At 49.0% G+C, this 20585-nt stretch overlaps 1 protein-coding gene across 1 annotated transcript in view; it reads right to left on the bottom strand.

Annotated features, from left to right (window-relative positions):
- Window positions 1–325: 325 nt before the first annotated feature.
- The window catches only part of TXNRD2 (thioredoxin reductase 2), a 69211-nt gene continuing 48951 nt past the window's right edge, over window positions 326–20585 (bottom strand). Inside the window, exons 14-18 of the mRNA XM_081174974.1 lie at window positions 17162–17254; window positions 16413–16484; window positions 14023–14120; window positions 8234–8451; window positions 326–758 (exon numbers count right to left, since the gene is read on the bottom strand). Of these exons, the coding sequence (XP_081031100.1) occupies window positions 8328–8451; window positions 14023–14120; window positions 16413–16484; window positions 17162–17254 (387 nt within the window). The 3' untranslated portion in view covers window positions 326–758; window positions 8234–8327. The remainder of the gene's footprint in view (window positions 759–8233; window positions 8452–14022; window positions 14121–16412; window positions 16485–17161; window positions 17255–20585) is intronic.

Raw genomic sequence — 20585 nt, 5'->3', positions numbered from 1 at the left:
TCCTCAACTTTGGGGTCAAATGCCAGGCTACACCCTTCATTTTATCACCCCCCTGAAAAAACCTAAGGCAGAATGATGGAAGCAGCATCTACTTAGAACAGGCATCCCCAAACTCGGCCCTCCAGATGTTTTGGGACTACAATTCCCATCATCCCAGACCACTGGTCCTGTTAGCTAGGGATGATGGGAGTTGTAGTCCCCAAACAGCTGGAGGGCCGAGTTTGGGGGTGCCTGACAGAGGAAAAACCAGATAGTAGAGTAGAAAATGGCACTATGCTGCTGACATATTCGGGGGGGGGGGGAGTTACTACAAATATTAACCACATTTGCTTGGCAGGTAAGAGAGTATGTTTATTTTTCCATAAGGATATGCACCATAAATATAACAGGATCTGTTGTGTTGAGGAGGGTCCCAGCAGATCATCAAGACTTGTGTAGTCCAATGTGTGGTTTAATACACAAGCTGTCATTAGCTGGCATCCGGGAAAAAGGGTGGGGGGGGGCAGCCGGCCAGACTGCATTTATTTGTTTGGTGAACTCACACACACATTTTTCAGCTCCGCACACACACAGGAAATAATCCGAATCATCCATCAGGCCATTCAAGTCAACGTTAGCCTGGCCGATATTGTTACAACGAGGCCATCCCTGGAGAGCACGAGGCGGAATCCATCAGGAAAGGAGCAAATCCCTTTTCGTTTCCATCCGTCCTGCTTTGCCGTCAGTTCCATCCCGTCAGCATAAATCCAGATTGACGTCTATGGAAAGAAAAGAAAAAAGAAGGGGGGGAAATAGCTGACGAACAACAACACTGAAGATTCGAGTTCGGTTTCTGAGAAGCCCTCTAGGAGGCCTCAGTATCATGATGCTAAAACAACAGAAATAAAAGACTTGCAACATAAAGGGATCAATTAAAGGAAGGAGCTTTGGGTAGAGATGGTGAGGATTAGCTTCGTACCCTGCGTGTAACTGTGTATGGTTCCCCCGCCCCTCCGGTTTGGCTGCAGCAAAGCGTCCTTTGGTGGTCTCACGACAGGAGAGGGAAATCGATTTATCTCCAAGGCCCACAAGTATACAAACAACTGGATAGGGCTGGCCCACCCATGAGGCAAAGTGAGGTTACTGCCTCAGGCGTCACGATCCAAGGGGCAGCCGATCCCAGTGTAGATCTTTATTCCCCCTTGTTTCTGACACAGATCTTCACTCGCCCTTTATCTCCTAGCGGGGAAGGGGGAAACCATTTTGTGATGCGCCTCCGGTGCCAAAATGTCTTGGAACAGGGTGGAATCTTTAGCTAAAATAATGCAAAAGGTCTCTTCATCACAGGCTGAAACACAGGGCAGAAGGAATCAGGAGTGCCGAGGCCACGCTGCGGCAACGAGGCGTTCTATGCCATCCTCCCAAAACCAAACCAAACCAAACCAGAAGAGGTGAAGCTTCAGACTGGTGCTACTGGGAAACATGCCCGACTTATCATTTTAATATTGCATTTAGGAGCTTTCAGATTACCTGTTTATTGAGCGTTCGTCCTGATTTGCTTGCCAGGAAATTAAGACAGTGTTGCGTCAAAGCAAGACTCACTCTTTTCCAGGGCATCTTCCCATCTTTTTCCTTATGGCAAGAAAGTCTCATCTTTTTTTTATGGGAAGCAGGCTGGTTGTGCAAGGCTGTAACTGCACATGACCTGAGTTTGCTGGGATGTGACTGAACCCCATCTGAATACAGGGGTGCCTGGGAGAACCCTCTTTTTCCATGGACAAAACCTACCAGGCAATGGAGGTTTTGTACTCCAATGGAGTACAAATAAATTTGCACTGTACTGAATCAGACCATTGGTCCATATAGCTCAATATTGCTGACACTGACCGGCAGCAGCCCTCCAGGGTTCTTTCCCCTGTCTGGGACCTTCTGCAAGCAGAGCAGGGGCTTTGCCACTGAGCTACAGCCCTCATGGGAGAATCCTGTGTTCCCGTGTAATTGGGAGTAAGCCCCATTGAGTTCAAGACGACTGACTTCTGAGTAGACAGGGTTATACTCCTGCTGGAAGTTCGCAGCCGGATCTTCCGATCAAATCGCTGGCAAGACTTGCCTTTGCAGAAAGGCAAGCAAGAGGAGCTTTTTTAAAAAAAATTTAGATTTGGATTTTGCCATCACGGCTCAGTTAATTATTTTCTGCTAAGCAGACAAACCGACCAACTAGGCATCTGCCTTGATTCACGTTAGGGAGCATCTCCCCCTGCTGGCCAAGATGGAAATAAGAAAGGAATTAGGAAAGGAATGAGGCAAAAACTTAGAAGGGCCGTTTTGCTTAAGGAATAAGTAGGAGCTGCAACCGTTGTTGTTGTTGTTCTGCCCATCTGACTGGTCTGCCCCAGCCACTCTGGGCAGCTTCCAACAAATTAAAACATTAAGCACAGTAAAATATCAAACATTAAAAACTTCCCTGAACAGGGCTGCCTTCAGATGTCTTCTAAAAGTTATTTATTTACTTGACATCTGGTGGGAGGGCATTCCACAGGGCGGGTGCCACTACCAAGAAGGCCCTGTGCCTTGGCTATGGCTGTATGCCTCTGAAAATCAGGGTGAATGAGTAAGAAAACCAGGAGGGAGGGGGAGGGAAGGGAAGCATCCTGGGGGCGGGCATGGGCAACTGGCCAGCTGGCACCCTGACCAGGAGGGCTCTGTGCTGCAACATCACGCTGCAGACTGCTTCCCTTGTTTTCCAGCTGTTGTCCACAACAGATGGCCCAATGAACCTGTCAGACCAAGGTCCATTCAGTCAGGTATTATCTTCCATGGTGAGCAATGCATGGCTTTAAAAGCCGATCAAACAAATTAATGGAGGATCAGTGGCTATGACTCGTAATCTGGTGAACCGGGTTCGCTTCCCCGCTCCTCTAGATGCAACTACTGGGTGACCTTGGGCCAGTCACACTTCTCTGAAGTCTCTCAGCCCCACACACCTCACAGAGTGTTTGTTGTGGGGGAGGAAGGGAAAGGAGAATGTTAGCCGCTTTGAGACTCCTTCGGGTACTGATAAAGCGGGATATCAAATCCAAACTTCTTCTTCGTCTTCTTCTTCTTCTATGAGCCATGCTGGCTGTGTTCTCCCTTCACTGTCCGAGGCAGCATGCCTCTGTAGACCCGTTGATTGGAATCACAAATAGGGAGAGTGCTGCTGCACTGCAGTCCTGCTCACAGGCTTCCCAGAGGCATCTGATTTTTTATTATTTATACCCCACCCATCTGGCTGGGTTTCCCCAGCCACTTTGGGCGGCTTACAGAATATATAAAACATAATAAAGCACCAAAGATTAGAAACTTCCCGATACAGGACTACCTTGAGATGTCTTCTAAAAGTCAGATAGCTGTTTATTTCCTTGACATCTGAAGGGAGGGTGTTCCTCAGGGAGGGCGCCACCACCGAGAAGGCCCTCTGCCTGGTTCCCTGTAATTTCACTTCTCGCAGTGAGGGAACTAGCAGAAGACCTTTGGAGGAGGACCTCAGTGTCTGGGCTGAACAATGAGGGTGGAGACGCTCCTTCAGGTATACTGGGCCACTATGAGACTAGGATGTTGGGACGGCTGTGGGCAGGATTCGCTCATTGCAAGCAACTGGACTAGATGAGTCTCAGGGACCTTTCCAACTCTACAATTCTAGGGTTAGGAATAGGCCTCTGTCCTGATCCAAAAGGCCTCTTCTTAAGTGGTTTCTTCTCCTTAATCTCCTTTTCCCTAAAGAGTCTTTTGGGACATTTGCATGAGAACATAAGAATAACCTGCTGCGTCAGGCCAGGAGCCACCCAGTCTAGAATTCTGGGCTCACAGTGGTTGCCCAGATGTCTGGGAAGTCTGTCCACGGGTCCTGAGCACAACAGTACTCTCTTTCTGTGCTCTTGGGCAACTGATATTCAGAGGCATTCTTGCCTCTGACCAGTGAGGCAGAGCATAACCATCATGACTAGTAGCTATTGATAGCCTTTTCCTTCATGGATTTGTCTAATCTTCTTTTAAGGTAAAGGTAAAGGGACCCCCGACCATTAGGTCCAGTCGTGACCGACTCTGGGGTCGCGGCGCTCATCTCGCTTTATTGGCCGAGGGAGCCGGCGTACAGCTTCCGGGTCAGGTGGCCAGCATGACTAAGCCGCTTCTGGTGAACCAGAGCACCACACAGAAACGCCGTTTACTTTCCCGCCAGAGTGGTACCTATTTATTTACTTGCACTTTGATGTGCTTTTGAACTGCAGGAGCAGGGACCGAGCAACGGGAGCTCACCCTGTCGCGGGGATTCGAACCGCCAACCTTCTGATCGGCAAGTCCTAGGCTCTGTGGTTTAACCCACAGCGCCACCCGCATCCCTAATCTTCTTTTAGAATCCATCTAAATTGGTGGCCATTCCTGCCTCCGGTGGCAGTGACTTCCACAGTCTACCTACACACTGCACGAAGAAGTACTTTCTGTTATCTAGCCTGGATCTTCCGACATTCGCCTTCGCCGGATGTTCACGAGCTCCAGTGTTACGTCAGAAGGAGAGAAACCATTTTCTAGCCACTTGCTTCCACAACATGCACAACTGTATAAATGCCTATCCCCCACTTCCTACTCGCAGAATTAAAAAGTCCCGAATGCGGGGGATTGCTCCACCTGCTAACTTTGTGGCTCCCCCAAGGGTGGAGATACCTCCCTGTTTTGTGCACGGATGGTGTTGTTCTGGATCCAAATTAGAGAATGCAACTGCTCTCGGCACACAGGATGCGATATTCGGCTTGATGAGACGCAGCCCCCACGCAGAAACCAGGATGCGGCGAGCAAAAGAGCCACGGAGCCGGCCGAAGTTTCATTTCCTGATTCTACGGCTTGCCTCTTCCGCAGTGGGAACTCGCGGAGCAAAATCAGGATGTTTACTTTACCCTATCTGCTCTTTCGATCCCAGCCACGAAGCCTTGATTTTAGCAGAAGGCTGCTACGCCCTCCCTTTCACAACCCCTCTGAGAGAACAAAGGCTTCCTTATCAATGGAATTAAAATTATGCCATGCTAAAATGAAAATGAAAAAGGGTTGCGTTTCATAAAAGGCAGCCGGGCTCCACCAGCAGTAACCTTGAGCTGCCGAGTTTGTTTAAGATCTTTCAGGCCTAGAAATAGGGATGTAGAAGCTGTCTGGCACAGAATCAGGCCACTGAGCCATCTCAGCTCAGTAATATTTACAACAGGAATGGGAAAGATGTAACCCTCCAGATGTTCTCGGATTCCAACTGCCTGCAGCAAGCATGACCAAAAATTGTTGGCATCCGAGTGCGCCTTTGGGGTTGAAGTCAAACCACTGGAGGGTTTGCTGCAGTTGTGGGGTCCGATATGGGAGAGACATGTTTTGCTGCAACTGGGGCAGATGATGGAGTCTGGCTGCGCTGCTGCAAATGCTCAATAGCTTTTCTTGAATGACCTACATTGGCTCCCAGTACGTTTCTGAGCACAATTCAAAGTGTTGGTGCTGACCTTTAAAACCCTAAACAGCCTCAGTCCAGTATATCTGAAGGAGCATCTCCACCCCCATCGTTCTGCCCGAACACTGAGGTCCAGGTCTGAGGGCCTTCTGGCGGTTCCCTCACTGCGAGAAGCAAAGTTACAGGGAACCAGGCAGAGGGCCTTCTCGGTAGTGGCGCCCGCCCTGTGGAACGCCCTCCCACCAGATGTCAAAGAGAACAACAACTACCAGACTTTTAGAAAACATCTGAAGGCAGCCCTCTTTAGGGAAGCTTTTAATGTTTGATGTATTATAGTATTTTAATATTTTTTCGGAAGCCGCCCAGAGTGGCTGGGGAAGCCCAGCCAGATGGGCGGGGTATAAATAATAAAATTGTTGTTGTTGTTGTTGTTGTTATTTCTTCTCTCTGCACTCCTCCCAACAGCCATTCCTGCTCTGGATACGACCTGACTATCTACGGTCATCTGCAAGGGATTCCCACAAGGCGGGGTCGATGTTGCCAGCCTTCATGTCATGTTTGCAGACATTTTTGTAACACAGAGCCGGTCTGCCAACAGGCCTGGTGCCAGGAGCCAGGAGCCAGCTCCCCGTAGCGCAGGTCCTTGCGGATCCTGCCACCTTCCATTCTGTGGGCATGGCCAGGCCAGCGTAGACGTCGCTGAGACAGGGATGTAAACATGCTGGGGTGTTAGAATTCCTGCTCCGTGACTGCAGTCATGGGATTGTTGTCTTTCACATGACGGTGTATATTTTGACTCCACTGAGTGGGAAGTGACGGAGACAGGATGTTTGTGGTACTGTGTTCCGTGAAGTGGGACTATTGTCCTTTGTTCTTTTTCTCTTTGATGTCTGATGCTAGAGAGAGAGGGAGCCATGTTGCAGTGCTCCGTGTATAAAGGTAAAGGTAAAGGGACCCCTGACCATTAGGTCCAGTCGTGGATGACTCTGGGGTTGCGGCGCTCATCTCGCTTTATTGGCCGAGGGAGCCGGCGTACAGCTTCTGGGTCACGTGGCCAGCATGACTAAGGCGCATCTGGCGAACCAGAGCAGCGCACGGAAATGCCGTTTACCTTCCCACCGGAGCAGTACCTATTTATCTACTTGCACTTTGACGTGCTTTCAAACTGCTAGGTTGGCAGGAGCAGGGACCGAGCCACGGGAGCTCACCCCGTCGCGGGGATTCAAACCGCCAATCTTCTGATCAGCAAGTCCTAGGCTCTGTGGTTTAACCCACAGCGCCACCCGCGTCCCAGGCTCCGTGTATGTTTATATGTAAATAAAGTAATTAGCCCAAATGCTGTGTTGCTGAGATCCGTTACGCATGATGCGCAAACTCTGTGGATCCCTAAGTGTGCCGGTGTCGGTTGGCATTGGTCGCTGTGATGTTCTGGCGGAAGAAAGCTTTTGAAGCTCCCGAACGAAAGACCAGGAGGGAGAGAACATGCCAGCCGGGCATGTGTCTCTGCCAGGGTCCTACTCGAGTGTAGGCCGAGTTCCTTACAACAGGGGTCGCTGAGACAGGGGTGTAAACATGCTGGGGATGTGGGGAATTAGGGGAGCACGTCTTTTTTTGAGGCTCTGCCCTGCCATGAGATAGGAGTGACAAACTCTTTTCCCCTGGTCTCCCAGAATCAGGAGAGGCATGCAGAGGGCGGAGGAGAGGTTAGCTTCATGCTGGCGCAGCCTCAGGTTGCTTGGGGAAAACCCTGGAGAGGAGAGGATTTAGGCAGCTGTGGGGAGGCTGGGACTCTCGGTCTCAGCAACTGTGTCACAGAGGCAAGACCTGCCAGAGATGGGTGCTGCGCTCATTAAGCCCGACACTGCAGATCCTGTTTTTGCTAATAAAGAGTTAACTCCATCTTGCCCAGTGTGGTTTACTGCTGGCTCGAGCCTGTCACCTAGAGTAGCACACAGGCATCATGTCTCCAGCCTTGCCCTCCATCCATTTGTCTGATATTCTTTCAAAGCAGTGCTGGGGCCTTGGAGCTGGCTCGCAGGACTCGAGAGATCCAGAGGGTGGCAGCACATGAACAGGGCCTTCTCTGCAGTGGCTCCCCGTCTGTGGAATGCTCTCCCCAGGGAAGTTCGCCTGACGCCTTCATTATACTTTCAGGCGCTAGGCAAAAATGTCCCTTTTTAACTAGGCCTTTGGTTGACACCCAGAACCCTTTTAAAATGTGGCTCTTTTTGAAGGGGGCTTTGAGGGGGGTTATTGTTTTTACATTGATTTTATATATTGTGATCTTTTATGTGAACTGCCCTGAGACCTCTGGGTATAGGGCGGTATACAAATTCAATAAATAATAACAATAACAACAACAACAAGAACTCTCCCCCCCAAGACACACCCCTCACTGTTTGTGTCTGACTGGAATGTGTCATTGGAACAAGGTCTTTTGCTTGTCTGGATGGAGGATAAAAGTGTCTATTGTGTGCAAAAGCTAGCCTACTGCGTTGCAGAAACATTTCACAGAATCATAGAGTTGTAAAGTTGGGTTCCAAGGGTCATCTAGTCCAACCCCCTGCAATGCCTCGCCCAACAGCAGGCGTGTCACTTGCTCAGAAGGGAATGTGGGCTTTGAGCTGAGAAAGGTCACCCCCCCACCCGGTTTTACTGCTGTCTAAGCTAGTGGCATTCACCATTCCATGTGGCAGGGAGTTCCACAGTTTAAGCATCCCGAAACGCGTTCTCCTTGGACCCAAGTGAGACTAGGCTGAAGGCTGGCAAAAGAAGGCTAAAGCAACCGACCTGCCATATCTCAATCTTCCAGCTGTTTCTCCTTTTTTTCAGATTCCTGACGCCGGGTGCTCTTTCGGTTGCTACCCAGGGATGGCAGCTAACCTCAGCAGCCGGTGACGGTAGGATCGGCCCCCGACCGCTTGGTGATGTGCAGTTTGGCAACTTCCTCTGCAGAGGTCGGGTGGATCCCAACTGTCTTCGCCATTTGGGAATAGGTAGCGCCACATCTACAAAGAAGGAAAAGGGATAAAATTGCGTGGACAGCGAAAGCCCTATCGAATCTTTCCTGCTACAGGATTACTGAATCAGCCTTTAAACCAGTAATTTACCCCTGCTTGGGCAGGAGGGCTTTAATGACATGTTTCCTCCTAGGAGCCAGAGCAATTGATCGCTCGTGTTTATTTCTTCTTTTACTGCAACTGCAAGAGCAAAACAAACAAGTATGCAAGGAACTGTTCGGGCTGCAAAGGGGGAATTTTTTTTTTTAAAGGTTCCACGGGCAAGGAAATGACTTAGTAAAGGGAGGATCCAGTAATGTCAAAAACTGAGTGAACAAGGAGCAGCTACAGTGGTACCTCTGGTTAAGTACTTAATTCATTCCGGAGGTCCGTTCTTAACCTGAAACCATTCTTAACCTGCAGCACCACTTTAGCTAATGGGGCCTCCTGCTGCTGCCGTGCTGCCGGAGCACGATTTCTGTTCTCATCCTGAAGCAAAGTTCTTAACCCGAGGTACTATTTCTGGGTTAGCAGAGTCTGTAACCAGAAGCGTATGTAACCCGAGGTTACCACTGTATTTTAAAGGGTCAGCAGCAGAGGATCAGCAGCAACTTTAAGTTATTATTATTAAGTGGCACCAAAATCCATTTCAAGGTCGCAATCTTATGCACGCTTTCTAGGAATCAAGTCCAATTGAACTGAATGGGACTGTGCTGCTTGTGGGGTTGCTATGGGGAAACACAGTGGTTTACTGACATCCATACAATACATTTTAAAGCACTGCTCTATCACTTCCCCCGGAGAATGCTGGGAACTGTAGCTCTGTGTCTCCTAAGAACTCTTGCCACATCGAACCAATGACAGCTCCCAGAATGCTTTGGGGGAAGCCATGGCTGTTAACAGTGGTATATCGGTGGTCTGAATGCATGGGGCGACTGTGACCGCAGAAATGGAGATTTAAATTCCATGTCCAGTTGACTGTGGAAGATAAAGGCCTCACGAAAGGGCCCTAACTTGGGAAGATCTGTTCCTGTGTCAGCATGATATATTTCCCAATGATGCTGGCCCACAGGTTATGGACCAGCCTGAGGAAGCAGTTAAACTGAGAGGGCCTGGATAGCTCAGTTGGATAGAGCATGATGTTGATAATGCCAGGGTTGCAGGTTTGATCCCCGCATGGGACAGCTGCATATTCCAGGATTGCAGGGGGTTGGACTGGATGACCCCCCAGGGTCCCTTCCAACGCTACGATTCCATGATTCGGACCATTTTTAGACCCGAGTCCAGCCCTCACTCATCCACACTGGGTCTTAGGTGAATTCCCCTCAAAGCAAAGTGTAACTACAGTGGTACCTCGGGTTACATACGCATCAGGCTACATACGCTTCAGATTACAGACTCCGCTAACCCAGAAATAGTATAATAATAATAATAATAATAATAATAATAATAATAATAATAATAATAATAATTTATTATTTATACCCCATCTGGCTGAGTTTCCCCAGCCACTCTGGGCGGCTCCCAATCAGTGTTAAAAACAGTACAGCGTTACATATTAAAAACTTCCCTGAACAGGGCTGCCTTAAGATGTCTTCTGAATGTCATGTAATTATTTATCTCTTTGACATCTGATGGGAGGGTACCTCGTGTCAAGAACTTTGCTTCAGGATGAGAACAGAAATCATGCTCCGGCGGCAGCAGGAGGCCCCATTAGCTAAAGTGGTACCTCAGGTTACGAACAGTTTCAGGTTAAGAACGGACCTCCGGAACAAATTAAGTACTTAACCCGAGGTACCACTGTACTCTCCACAACACGCAATCTGCAATAACTTGTCTTGTTAAAGCAGATCCTTTGCAAAACAACAGAAACAAATCTTCATTTCCTATCATCCAGGACCAGATTTAGGTTTGATGAGGCCCACAGCTACTGAAGGTAATGGGGCCCTTTATATGTCCAGCTGTCAACAACAAATTGTCACTGTTTTTTGTGCTGAATATATACTATATGGTAATTTATGAATCTAACAGGTACCTAAAGCCATTTGCACATAACAAAATACGTATTTTATCAAAGTAATTGTTGAAAAGTCCATGCAGAATGCAAAGTCTATGCAGAATGTAGGCACCCTATATATTGAAATGAGCAAACCAGTGATATTTTAGGGAGCAGGCTGGCATTCCTTACATCATATGAGCCAACGCAACACAAAACATTGTTGCTGTATGTAGGTTTTATTTGTTTTTTATCTTATATATTGAAAATGTACATCTAGGGTTTTTTTCCTTTACATTTTTTGGGGGCCCCCAGAGAGTGGGGCCCTAAACCATAGCTTGTTCAGTTTATACATAAATCCGGCGCTGCTCTCATCCCATGCAGAAACTCAGCTTCCTTTCTTAGACCTTACTCCTTTCAGACGCTAGAGAGCAGCAGCGACAAGGAAAAGGAACCTGGCCCCAGGCACAGGGAGATTTCCCAAACGCTGCATAAGCACCCAACCAACCCTGGGATTTTTTGAAGAGCAAAGTTTCTCCGGAATGGAAATTTACCAAAATTGCTTATCTCCAGGAGCGTCTGCCCCCACTGTCCGCAAAGAGCACCACGGTCGTCTTTTAGCAACAGTTTAAAGTAATTAGATCAGCCTCTCCTAACTTGTAGTTCACTCCAGATGTGGTGAACTGCAACTCCCTGATGATTGGCCATGGTGGCCGGTGCTTATGGGAGATGGGGGTCTCCATCTGGTTGGGGGAGGCTGAATTTGAGAAACTCGGAGGGTGGGTAGAGCAAATCTGCAAAGTTTAAAAGTTGCTTTTATTTTATTTTAAAGCCACTTCTTACAATGAAATGTCTACTCAGTGGGACAGACTCCCAGGAAAGTATGCACAAGATTGCACTTTAATGACATTAAAAGATGCCACAATTCAGTTTTTATTTCATTTTAAGGAACTGTTAACGTAAGTTTTTGGGGGGTATATTTTGAGGTATGCTTTTCCCCAAATATATATTCCTTTCGTAGAGTATTTTGGACAGAGAAACGCATCGCAACATTTGGAGACGTGTGAATTCTGAAGGCACGTGTTTCAGTCTGAGTACAGTGGTGCCCCGCAAGACGAATGCCTCGCAAGACGAAAAACCCGCTAGACGAAAGGGTTTTCCGTTTTCCGATGCGCTTCGCAAGACGAATTTCCCTATGGGCTTGCTTCGCAAAATGAAAAAGTCTTGCGAGTATTGCGATTTGTTTCACTCCCCCCCTTTTTCTAAGCCGCTAAGCCGCTAATAGCCTTTTAGCCGCTAAGCCTTTAATAGCCGCTAAACCGCTAATAGCGCTAATCCGCTAATAGGGTTGCTTCGCAAGACGAAAAAACCGCTAGACGAAGAGACTCGCAGAACGGATTAAATTCGTCTTGCAAAGCACCACCAGGGACGCGGACTTAGAAAAAATATTGGGGGGGGGGCCGGGAAAGCTCATGAATAATAAATAAGCTCATGAATATGCAAATAAAGTGGCTCCGGCCCTAAATAGGGCAAGCCACGCCCCCCCAGCCAGCCGATTGGCTGGCTGGGAGGTGTGGCCAGTCGGGATTCCCCTGTTCTCGCGGGATTTCCGGCAGTGCCTCCGATTAGGGCGCGCGGCTGGCTGGCTGGCGAAGGAGCAGGTGAGGAGGAGGCGGGGGACGGCGGCGGCGCTCTGCTGAAAGGGCGCCCGCCCGAGATTATTGGGGGGGCTGAGCCCCCCCCAAATTTTTTTTGAGGGGGCTCGAGCCCCCTCAAGCCCCATGGAGTCGGCGCCTATGAGCACCACTGTACTGTTTTCGAGAAGCGCCAACCAAACTCCTCCGCTTTCCCACCCTGTGATCAGTGACTCACCAGCTATTTGGGGCTACAGCATGCTTGGTTCCATAAACTCACCTCCTGTGCCCTCTAAGGTAAAAGGTAAAGGACCCCTGGACAGTTAAGTCCAGTCAAAGGCTACTATGAGGTTGTGGCACTCATCTTGCTTTCAGGCCGAGGAAGCTGGCATTTGTCCACAGACAGCTTTCCGGGTCTTGTGGCCAGCAGGACTAAACCGCTTCTGGTGCAATGGGACACCATGATGGAAACCAGAGTGCACGGAAACGCTGTTTACCTTCCCGCCGCAGTGGTACCTATTTATCTACTTGCACTGGTATGCTTTCGCACTGCTAGGTTGGCAGGAGTTGGGACAGAGCAACAGGAGCTCCCTCCATTGCGGGGATTCGAACCACTGACCTTCTGATCAGCAAGCTCAAGAGGTTCAGTGGTTTAGACCACAGCGCCACCCTCATTCCCTGTGCCCCCTAACCCTATAAAAAGCATTATTCAGAATAGGGGTTGCATGAAGCACTAACAAGACCGAATTCAAAACAGTAACAATTAATTGCACGCTTATTCAAAATCCAAAACTATTGAGTTTAATTAATGCAACAAAACTGATGAATCTGATCCAGTCTGATAATCGTTTATACTGACAGTGCCCTACTGCTGCATCCTTGTCTCTTAGCACCCTGCTAGGTAACCCCACACTTTCCAGGAGGTGGGACCCCCTCAGTTCTGATGTTGCCAAACTGCAATCCTCACCAACTCTGCCTATTGGACCTGCTGGAAGCTGAACAACGTCTGGAGGGCTGCAGGTTCCACACCTCTGGTTTAGTGAAACCAACACCCCACCCCCACTGTGGACGTGGGTGGCGCTGTGGGTTAAACCACAGAGCCTAGGACTTGGAGATCAGAAGGTCGGCAGTTCGAATCCCCGCGACGGGGTGAGCTCGGTTCCTGCTCCTGCCAACCTAGCAGTTCGAAAGCACGTCAAAGTGCAAGTAGATAAATAGGTACCACTCTGGCGGGAAGGTAAACGGCGTTTCTGCTCTGGTTCGCCAGAAGCAGCTTAGCTATGCTGGCCAAATGACCCGGAATCTGTACGCCGGCTCCCTCGGCCAATAAAGTGAGATGAGTGCCGCAGCCCCAGGGTCGGCCACGACTGGACCTAATGGTCAGGGGTCCCTTTACCTTTACCCCCCTGCCACGGTGCAGATTTTAAAAGAAAATATGGCCATTCCCTCCAAAGCTTTGATGCTTCTTCCTGCAAGCCTCCCCACAAAACATAATCAAAAAAAGCTTTTAGATTCCACCCCCCCATTCTCTTTTAAAAGAAAGGCTTCTGCATATTTCAGCGATCATTTATTATCCTGAAAACATCAAGCTTTCCCCTTTGCTGCACTTTGAAGAGTTAACAGCTGGGTAGTGAAATGGATTTTTTTTTTTGGAGGAGGGCTGTACGGTTTGCCAAGAAACATATTTCATAAACATAAATGCAAAAAACCTGGTACATCCGTCACTAAGCCCAACATTTTATTAATAAAGAAAGGCCATATTTTTTTAAAAAAATAAAATCTAGGAAACGAGACATAAAAGTAAATGGAAACATGGGCTCTTTTTTTAGTACTGCCAAAAGCTAAACCGCTATCTTTCATAATCTTATGGTGACTTAAAAGAGAAGGCTTTCGGAAAACTCCAGGAAGGGAGCGGATGGAGTGGAGGGCAGAATTCTTGATCCCACTTACTTGATTCCAAGGGCAAATCCTTGAATAACTTCACCGGCGTTTGGGCCAATGAAATGAAGGCCAAGGATTCGCTGTTCTTGCTGGCGTAAGCACACCATCTGAAAGCAAAACGGGGAGCAGCAGGAGACTGTCAGAAGAAGACACAAGAAACTGCCTTCTGCTGAACACTGGCCCATGGAGCTCAGTTCTGTCTGCACTGGCTGGCAGTGCCTTCGCCAGGGTTTCAGACAAGGGACCTTCCCAGCCTGACCGGGAGACACCAGGGACTGAATCTGGGGCCTTCTGCAAGGTGGATGCTCTGTCACTATCAGAGGATTGCTGACTATCTAGCACGTCAGACCATCGGTCCATCTAGCGCAGTGTTGCACGCACTGACTGCCAGCAACTTCTCCATGGTTTCAGGCAGGGGACACCCGCAGGCCTGCCTGGAGATGCCGTGAACTGAGACTGGGACAGGCAAGACTGTTTGTCCACCTAGCCCTATACTGTCTGCTCGGACTGGCAGTGGCTCTCCAGGATTTATGGGCAGAGAAAGTCCTTTCCAATCTGGGAGCATTCTGCATGCAAAGCATCTCCTCTACCACCTAACTACACCTTTTGCTTAAAATATAGGAAGCTGCCTTATTTGGAGGAGGACTATTCGTCCATCTAACTCAGTACTGCCTACACTGACAGCCAGCAGTTCTCCAGGATTTCAGACATTTTCATTTCCCTTTTAATTTGTATACGCCTTTCTACAATACGATACACAAGGCGGTTTGCAAGCTTAAGAAACAACAAAATAGACAGCAAAGGGCACAACGCCCAAAAACAATCTGATTCAATACAAAAAAAAAGTCATAATAAAGAGATAACTTTAAAATAAACAACTTGTAGCAAATAAAGCAATACAGTAGTACTTTGGTTCTCAAACACCTTGGTACTCAAATGCCTTGGTTTCCAAACACTGAAAACCCGGAAGTAAGTGTTCTGGTTTTCGAACGTTTTTTGGAAGCCAAACATTGGCTATTGTTTCTGGGGCGCCTGCACTAATCAGAAGCTGCGCCTTGGTTTTCGAAAATTTCGGAAGTCAAACGGACTTCTGGAACAGATTAAGTTAGGCGCTTTTGTTTTTGCTATTTATTTTGCATTTTTGTTTTTGAGGCTTTTTTGGTTAATTTGTTTTTGTGATTGTGTGGAACCCAGTTTAGCTACTGATTGGTTGATGTGTGAATGCGGAAATGGATAAAAGCCCCCCATCCAAACAATAACTATCATCAGTGCAGGTAAGAAAAAAAAGTAATTTTATTTTTTATCATCTACAATACTGTTTTATTTTATAGTACAGTACATTGATTATCGCTTTTATTTTATGGATCAACGGTCCCGTTAGATAGTAAAATTCATGTTAAATTGCTGTTTTAGGAGTTGTTTTTAAAAGTCTGGAACGGATTAATCCGTTTTGCATTACTTTCAATGGGAAAGAGCGCCTTGGTTTTGGAACGCTTTGGTTTTAGAACGGACTTCCAGAACGGATTAAGTTTGAGAACCAAGCTACCACTGTATTCAACAATCCATTGGAATATAATAGTAAACAGTAAAATTAAATATCAGCAAATAATAATTAAGCAGTTTACGCTTAACAATTGCAATGAAGAACTATAAAAATAATGGCAAGTAACAATGCATAAAATGCCACAAAACATACACAACCTGGGGGGGGGGCTGCCAACAGCAGAGGCAAATGTGAGCCTGGACAAGAGCAGGACACCCTGGCACTGGGAAGACAGGGGTGGCAGTTTTTTTGACACCCTACCGCTATGCAGAAGCAAATCATCAGGTAGGGCAGAACTGCTATGGCAGCTTCCCGGCAGACGAGGAGGTTGGTGCAGTGCAAACGCAGCAGCAAGGAGGCTGGATAGGCTCCGACAGTGCATTTGCCCCATGCCAGCCTCCCCAGGTAAGTGATTATAGCAAGGGCCATGGACTGCAAGAAGATCAAACCTCTCCATTCTTAAGGAAATCAGCCCTGAGTGCTCACTGGAAGGCCAGATCCTGAAGCTGAGGCTCCAATACTTTGGCCACCTCATGAGAAGAGAAGACTCCCTGGAAAAGACCCTGATGTTGGGAAAGATGGAGGGCACAAGGAGAAGAGGGCGACAGAGGACGAGATGGTTGGACAGTGTTCTCGAAGCTACAAACATGAGTTTAACCAAACTGCAGGAGGCAGAGGGAGGCAGGAGTGCCTGGCGTGCTCTGGTCCAGGGGGTCACGAAGAGTTGGACATGACTAAACAACAACAAACACACATTCTACAAGCCGCCTTTCCCCCCACCATCTTTCCAGCAAAGCCAAGGATGCAGAGCCTCCGTGCTGGAAGTGGCAGCCAAAACGCAGGAGCGCAGACTTACTTTTATGTAACACTGAGCTGCATCTCTTTCGGCCACGGTAAACTCCAACGGCTTATAAAACGCATGGTACACCTAACAGAAAGGAATATCGGAAGATGCAATCAGAGCCAGCGCCTGCCTTACATCATTGCTTCATTTTACATTTTTATCATTTCTGATAAGAGAAATCTGTACATAACCTTTGTTAAATAGTAGACTTCAGTGAATCGGCCCCGTTCCCCCCGTGGCAGTAGATAAGATCAAACAAAAGGAACACCTTACCAGTTAGAATCTTTAATAATCACAGCAAGAGAACAAAGAACACATCTCCCAGAATGGCGGTGCTCCCAATTAAGGGTTACCCCTCTACGTCCCTATTAATCTACATCGCTCCTACGTCTTGTAATCTCTGTGCTTTCTGTTCTAACACTTTCTGAGCTCTCTGTGACTTTGGAAATGGGGGGTGAATGCTGTCCAGAGACTGTGAATCTGCTAACACTCTCTCTTCTAGTGTTTTTTCTGCTAGCTGCTCCCCCATCCAGTATTTCCCAGCTTCTGCCTTCTGAACTAGGCCCCTCTGCAAACCACTGTTCCAAATCTATACTGTCCTGCTCCTGGGAAGATTCAGGATCAGGATAAGATTGGAATGGCTCCCACCATTCTTCCTCAGTGCAGCCCTCCTCAGCATGGACCCTGACACACAGTGGCAGAGCAAGCTGGCTCCTCAGCACTGGTAGGCAGCAGCCATGTCTGTCAGGAGCCCAGCGTACCTCTATATGATCTGCTCCAAACCGTCCAGCAGCTTCTTCTTCCGAGAGTCCTACACAGCCATACTCCAGGGGAGTGAAGACAGTGGTAGGCACCTAGGCGACAGAAGGCCATCCTGTTACTCTCTTTTTGCCCCCCTCAAAATTTTTTATTCATTTTATAACACAAATAAAAAACACAAACAGAAACGACAAACAAAACGAACAAATTCTTTTCATATCCTTCTTTTTCTAAACATTGTTAGGTGAGCTTCCCCAAGTCCCACCTATCTGATTTTCATTTTACTTCATCTTTAGCAGTTTACAGTGGTACCCCGCAAGACGAACGCCTCGTGAGACGAAAAACTCGCAAAACGAAAGGTTTTTTCATTTTCGAGTTGCCTCGCAAGACGAATTTCCCTATGGGCTTGCTTCGCAAAACGAAGCTTGCCCCGGGGACAGCGGGTCTTCTCTTTTGAAGCAAGGGGCGGCGGGGAGAAGCGATCTTCTCCCCGCAGCCCCAGGTCCGGGGACAGCGGGAAGCACTTCCCGCTGCCCCCGGACCTCTTTTGAAGCAAGGGGCTGCGGGGAGATCGCTTCTCCCGGTGCTCCGAAGCGGGGCGGGGGGTGGGAACACCTTCCCCCGCCGCCCCGCTTCGGAACGGTGCTCCGAAGCGGGGCGGGGGGGTGGGAACACCTTCCCCCACCGCCCCGCTTCGGAACGGTCAGTCTATCCCCGGACCTGGTCTGAAGGCGGTTTCCCTAGGAACGCATTAATTGATTTTCAATGCATTCCTATGGGAAACCGTGCATCGCAAGACGAAAAACTCGCAAGACGAAGAGACTTGCGGAACGAATTAATTTCGTCTTGCGAGGCACCACTGTACATATATCATAATTTCTAACCATCTTTTTTTTTTAATCACACTTAAAATAACTTCACATTTTATCACTTACAAATAATACTACAGTGGTACCCCGCAAGACGAACGCCTCGCAAGACGGAAAACCCGCTAGACGAAAGGGTTTTCCGTTTTGGAGGCGCTTCGCAAAACGAATTTCCCTATGGGCTTGCTTCGCAAGACGAAAGCCCATAGGGAAATCTCCGGGGACCTCTTTTAAATGCTAGCGGTGGGGAGCAAAGCCTTTCCCCCCCCCTCCGGCCTTCAGAAGAGGTCCAGGAAGGCTGGCGGGGGCCGAAAGGCTTTGCTCCCCAGCGCCAGCATTTTAAAAGCAGTCCGGGATAGCAGGGAAGCGCTTCCTGCTATCCCGGACGGCTTTTGAAGGCAGGAGAGTCTCCGCCAGCAGCGGCAGCGCTGCCGCTGCTGGCGGAGAGATCCGCGAAGCCTGGGCGCGCTGCGCGCAGGCTTCTGCATGCCGGCAAGTCTCCGCCAGCAGCGGCAGCGCTGCCGCTGCTGGCGGAGAGGTCCGCGAAGCCTGGGCGCGCTGCGCGCAGGCTTCTGCATGCCGGCAAGTCTCCGCCAGCAGCGGCAGCGCTGCCGCTGCTGGCGGAGAGGTCCGCGAAGCCTGGGCGCGCTGCGCGCAGGCTTCTGCATGCCGGCAAGTCTCCGCCAGCAGCGGCAGCGCTGCCGCTGCTGGCGGAGAGATCTGCGAAGCCTGGGCGCGCTGCGCGCAGGCTTCTGCATGCCGGCAAGTCTCCGCCAGCAGCGGCAGCGCTGCCGCTGCTGGCGGAGAGGTCCGCGAAGCCTGGGCGCGCTGCGCGCAGGCTTCTGCATGCCGGCAAGTCTTCGTCAGCAGCGGCAGCGCTGCCGCTGCTGGCGGAGAGATCCGCGAAGCCTGGGCGCGCTGCGCGCAGGGTTCTGCATGCCGGCAAGTCTCCGCCAGCAGCGGCAGCGCTGCCGCTGCTGGTGGAAAGGTCCGGGAAGCCTGGGCCGGACAGCTTTTGAAGGCAGGCGGGGGGAGCAAAGACTTTCGCCCCCGCCAGCCTTCAGAAGAGGTCCAGGACCTCTTCTGAAGGCTGGCGGGGGGCAAAAGTCTTTGTCCCCCCTGCCTGCCTTCCCAGGGGCTTTTAAATCGCCCCGGACAGCGGAGAAGTCCTCCGCTGTCCGGGGCGATTTTAAAATGCCGCCTGCCAGCATTTTAAGATCGCCCCGGACAGGGGAGAAGTCCTCCGCTGTCCCGGGGTTTTTTAAAATGCTGGGGGTGGGAAGAAAAGCCCTTGTCCCCCCCCCCCAGCCTTCAGAAGAGGTCCGGGGACAGACTGTCCCCGGACCTGGTCTGAAGGCGGTTTCCCTAGGAACGCATTAATTGATTTTCAATGCATTCCTATGGGAAACCGTGCATCGCAAGACGAAAAAACCGCAAGACGAAGAGAATTGCGGAACGAATTAATTTCGTCTTGCGAGGCACCACTGTACTTTAAAATACCCTGTCTTCTACTCCTAACCCTACAGCCTATATCCACTTCCAAAGCTATTCTTAGGTTTAAATATTAACATTTTTTTAAAAAAAATCCTTAAACTTCTTCCAATCTTCTTCCACCGTCTCTTCTCTCTGGTCTCGGAGTCTCCCGGTCAGTTCGGCAAATTCCATATAGTCCATCATCTTCATCTGCCATTCTTCGATAGTTGGTAGATCTTGTTTCTTCCAATTCTTCGCGGCCATCCCGTTACTCTCAAGCCAATAGATCAAGAGCCCCATACTTCTCCCTATCCCACAAAAGTTAGTGACACACAGTAGTAGTGTAGTGGAAAAAGCCATCTAGGCCAACCCCCAACAATGCAAGAATCTCAACATGCGGTCCCCCATCCAATTTCAAACCATACCGGATCCTGCTTAGCTTCACAAATATGCTAGTGGTTTCATTGCTGCACCACTAGGAGGGGTTGATGCAGGACCCCTTCATAATAGTGACAACCAGGGCGACTCACAGCCATGTGTGTCCCCCCCCCTTAGATTATATAATAACTTTATAATTATACAAGTTATAATTTGGGATATACTGCAAATGATCAGTGGAGATCCTCCATATATTGCCTTTCCCCTAGATCAACTCCTTCTCGGTGTTCTTCCCTCACCCCTTCTTCAGAGTGACCTAAGGGGGGCAATTCTCAGTGGCTGACTTGCCTCTTTGCACTCTGATTGGCTCCCATCAACACACAGAGCAAGAAGGCTTATTCTCATTGGCCAAAAAGCTCCCCTTTCATGCTGATTGCGTGGTTCTAGGATGCTATAGACAAGGACTCGGCTACAGAAATAATACAAACAAGTTGTTGATCCCCCCACGACCCCAGCATTGTTTTGTTGTTTAGTTGAATTATCCATGTTTTACAATTTGTAAACTGCTTTGATGCCTTGTTGGCAACTAAGGGGTATATCGATTTAATTAATACTAATACAGTGGTTAATTAATTAATTAATACTGATACACTGGCGCAGGGTGGTGCTATGGTCTAAACCACAGAGCCTGGGGCTTGCCGATCCGAAG

This window comes from Podarcis bocagei (assembly GCF_964188305.1).
Source record: "Podarcis bocagei genome assembly, chromosome: 16".
NCBI lineage: Eukaryota > Metazoa > Chordata > Lepidosauria > Squamata > Lacertidae > Podarcis > Podarcis bocagei.
Note: the sequence above shows the minus strand (reverse complement) of the source record. Positions and strands in the feature narration are given on the sequence as shown.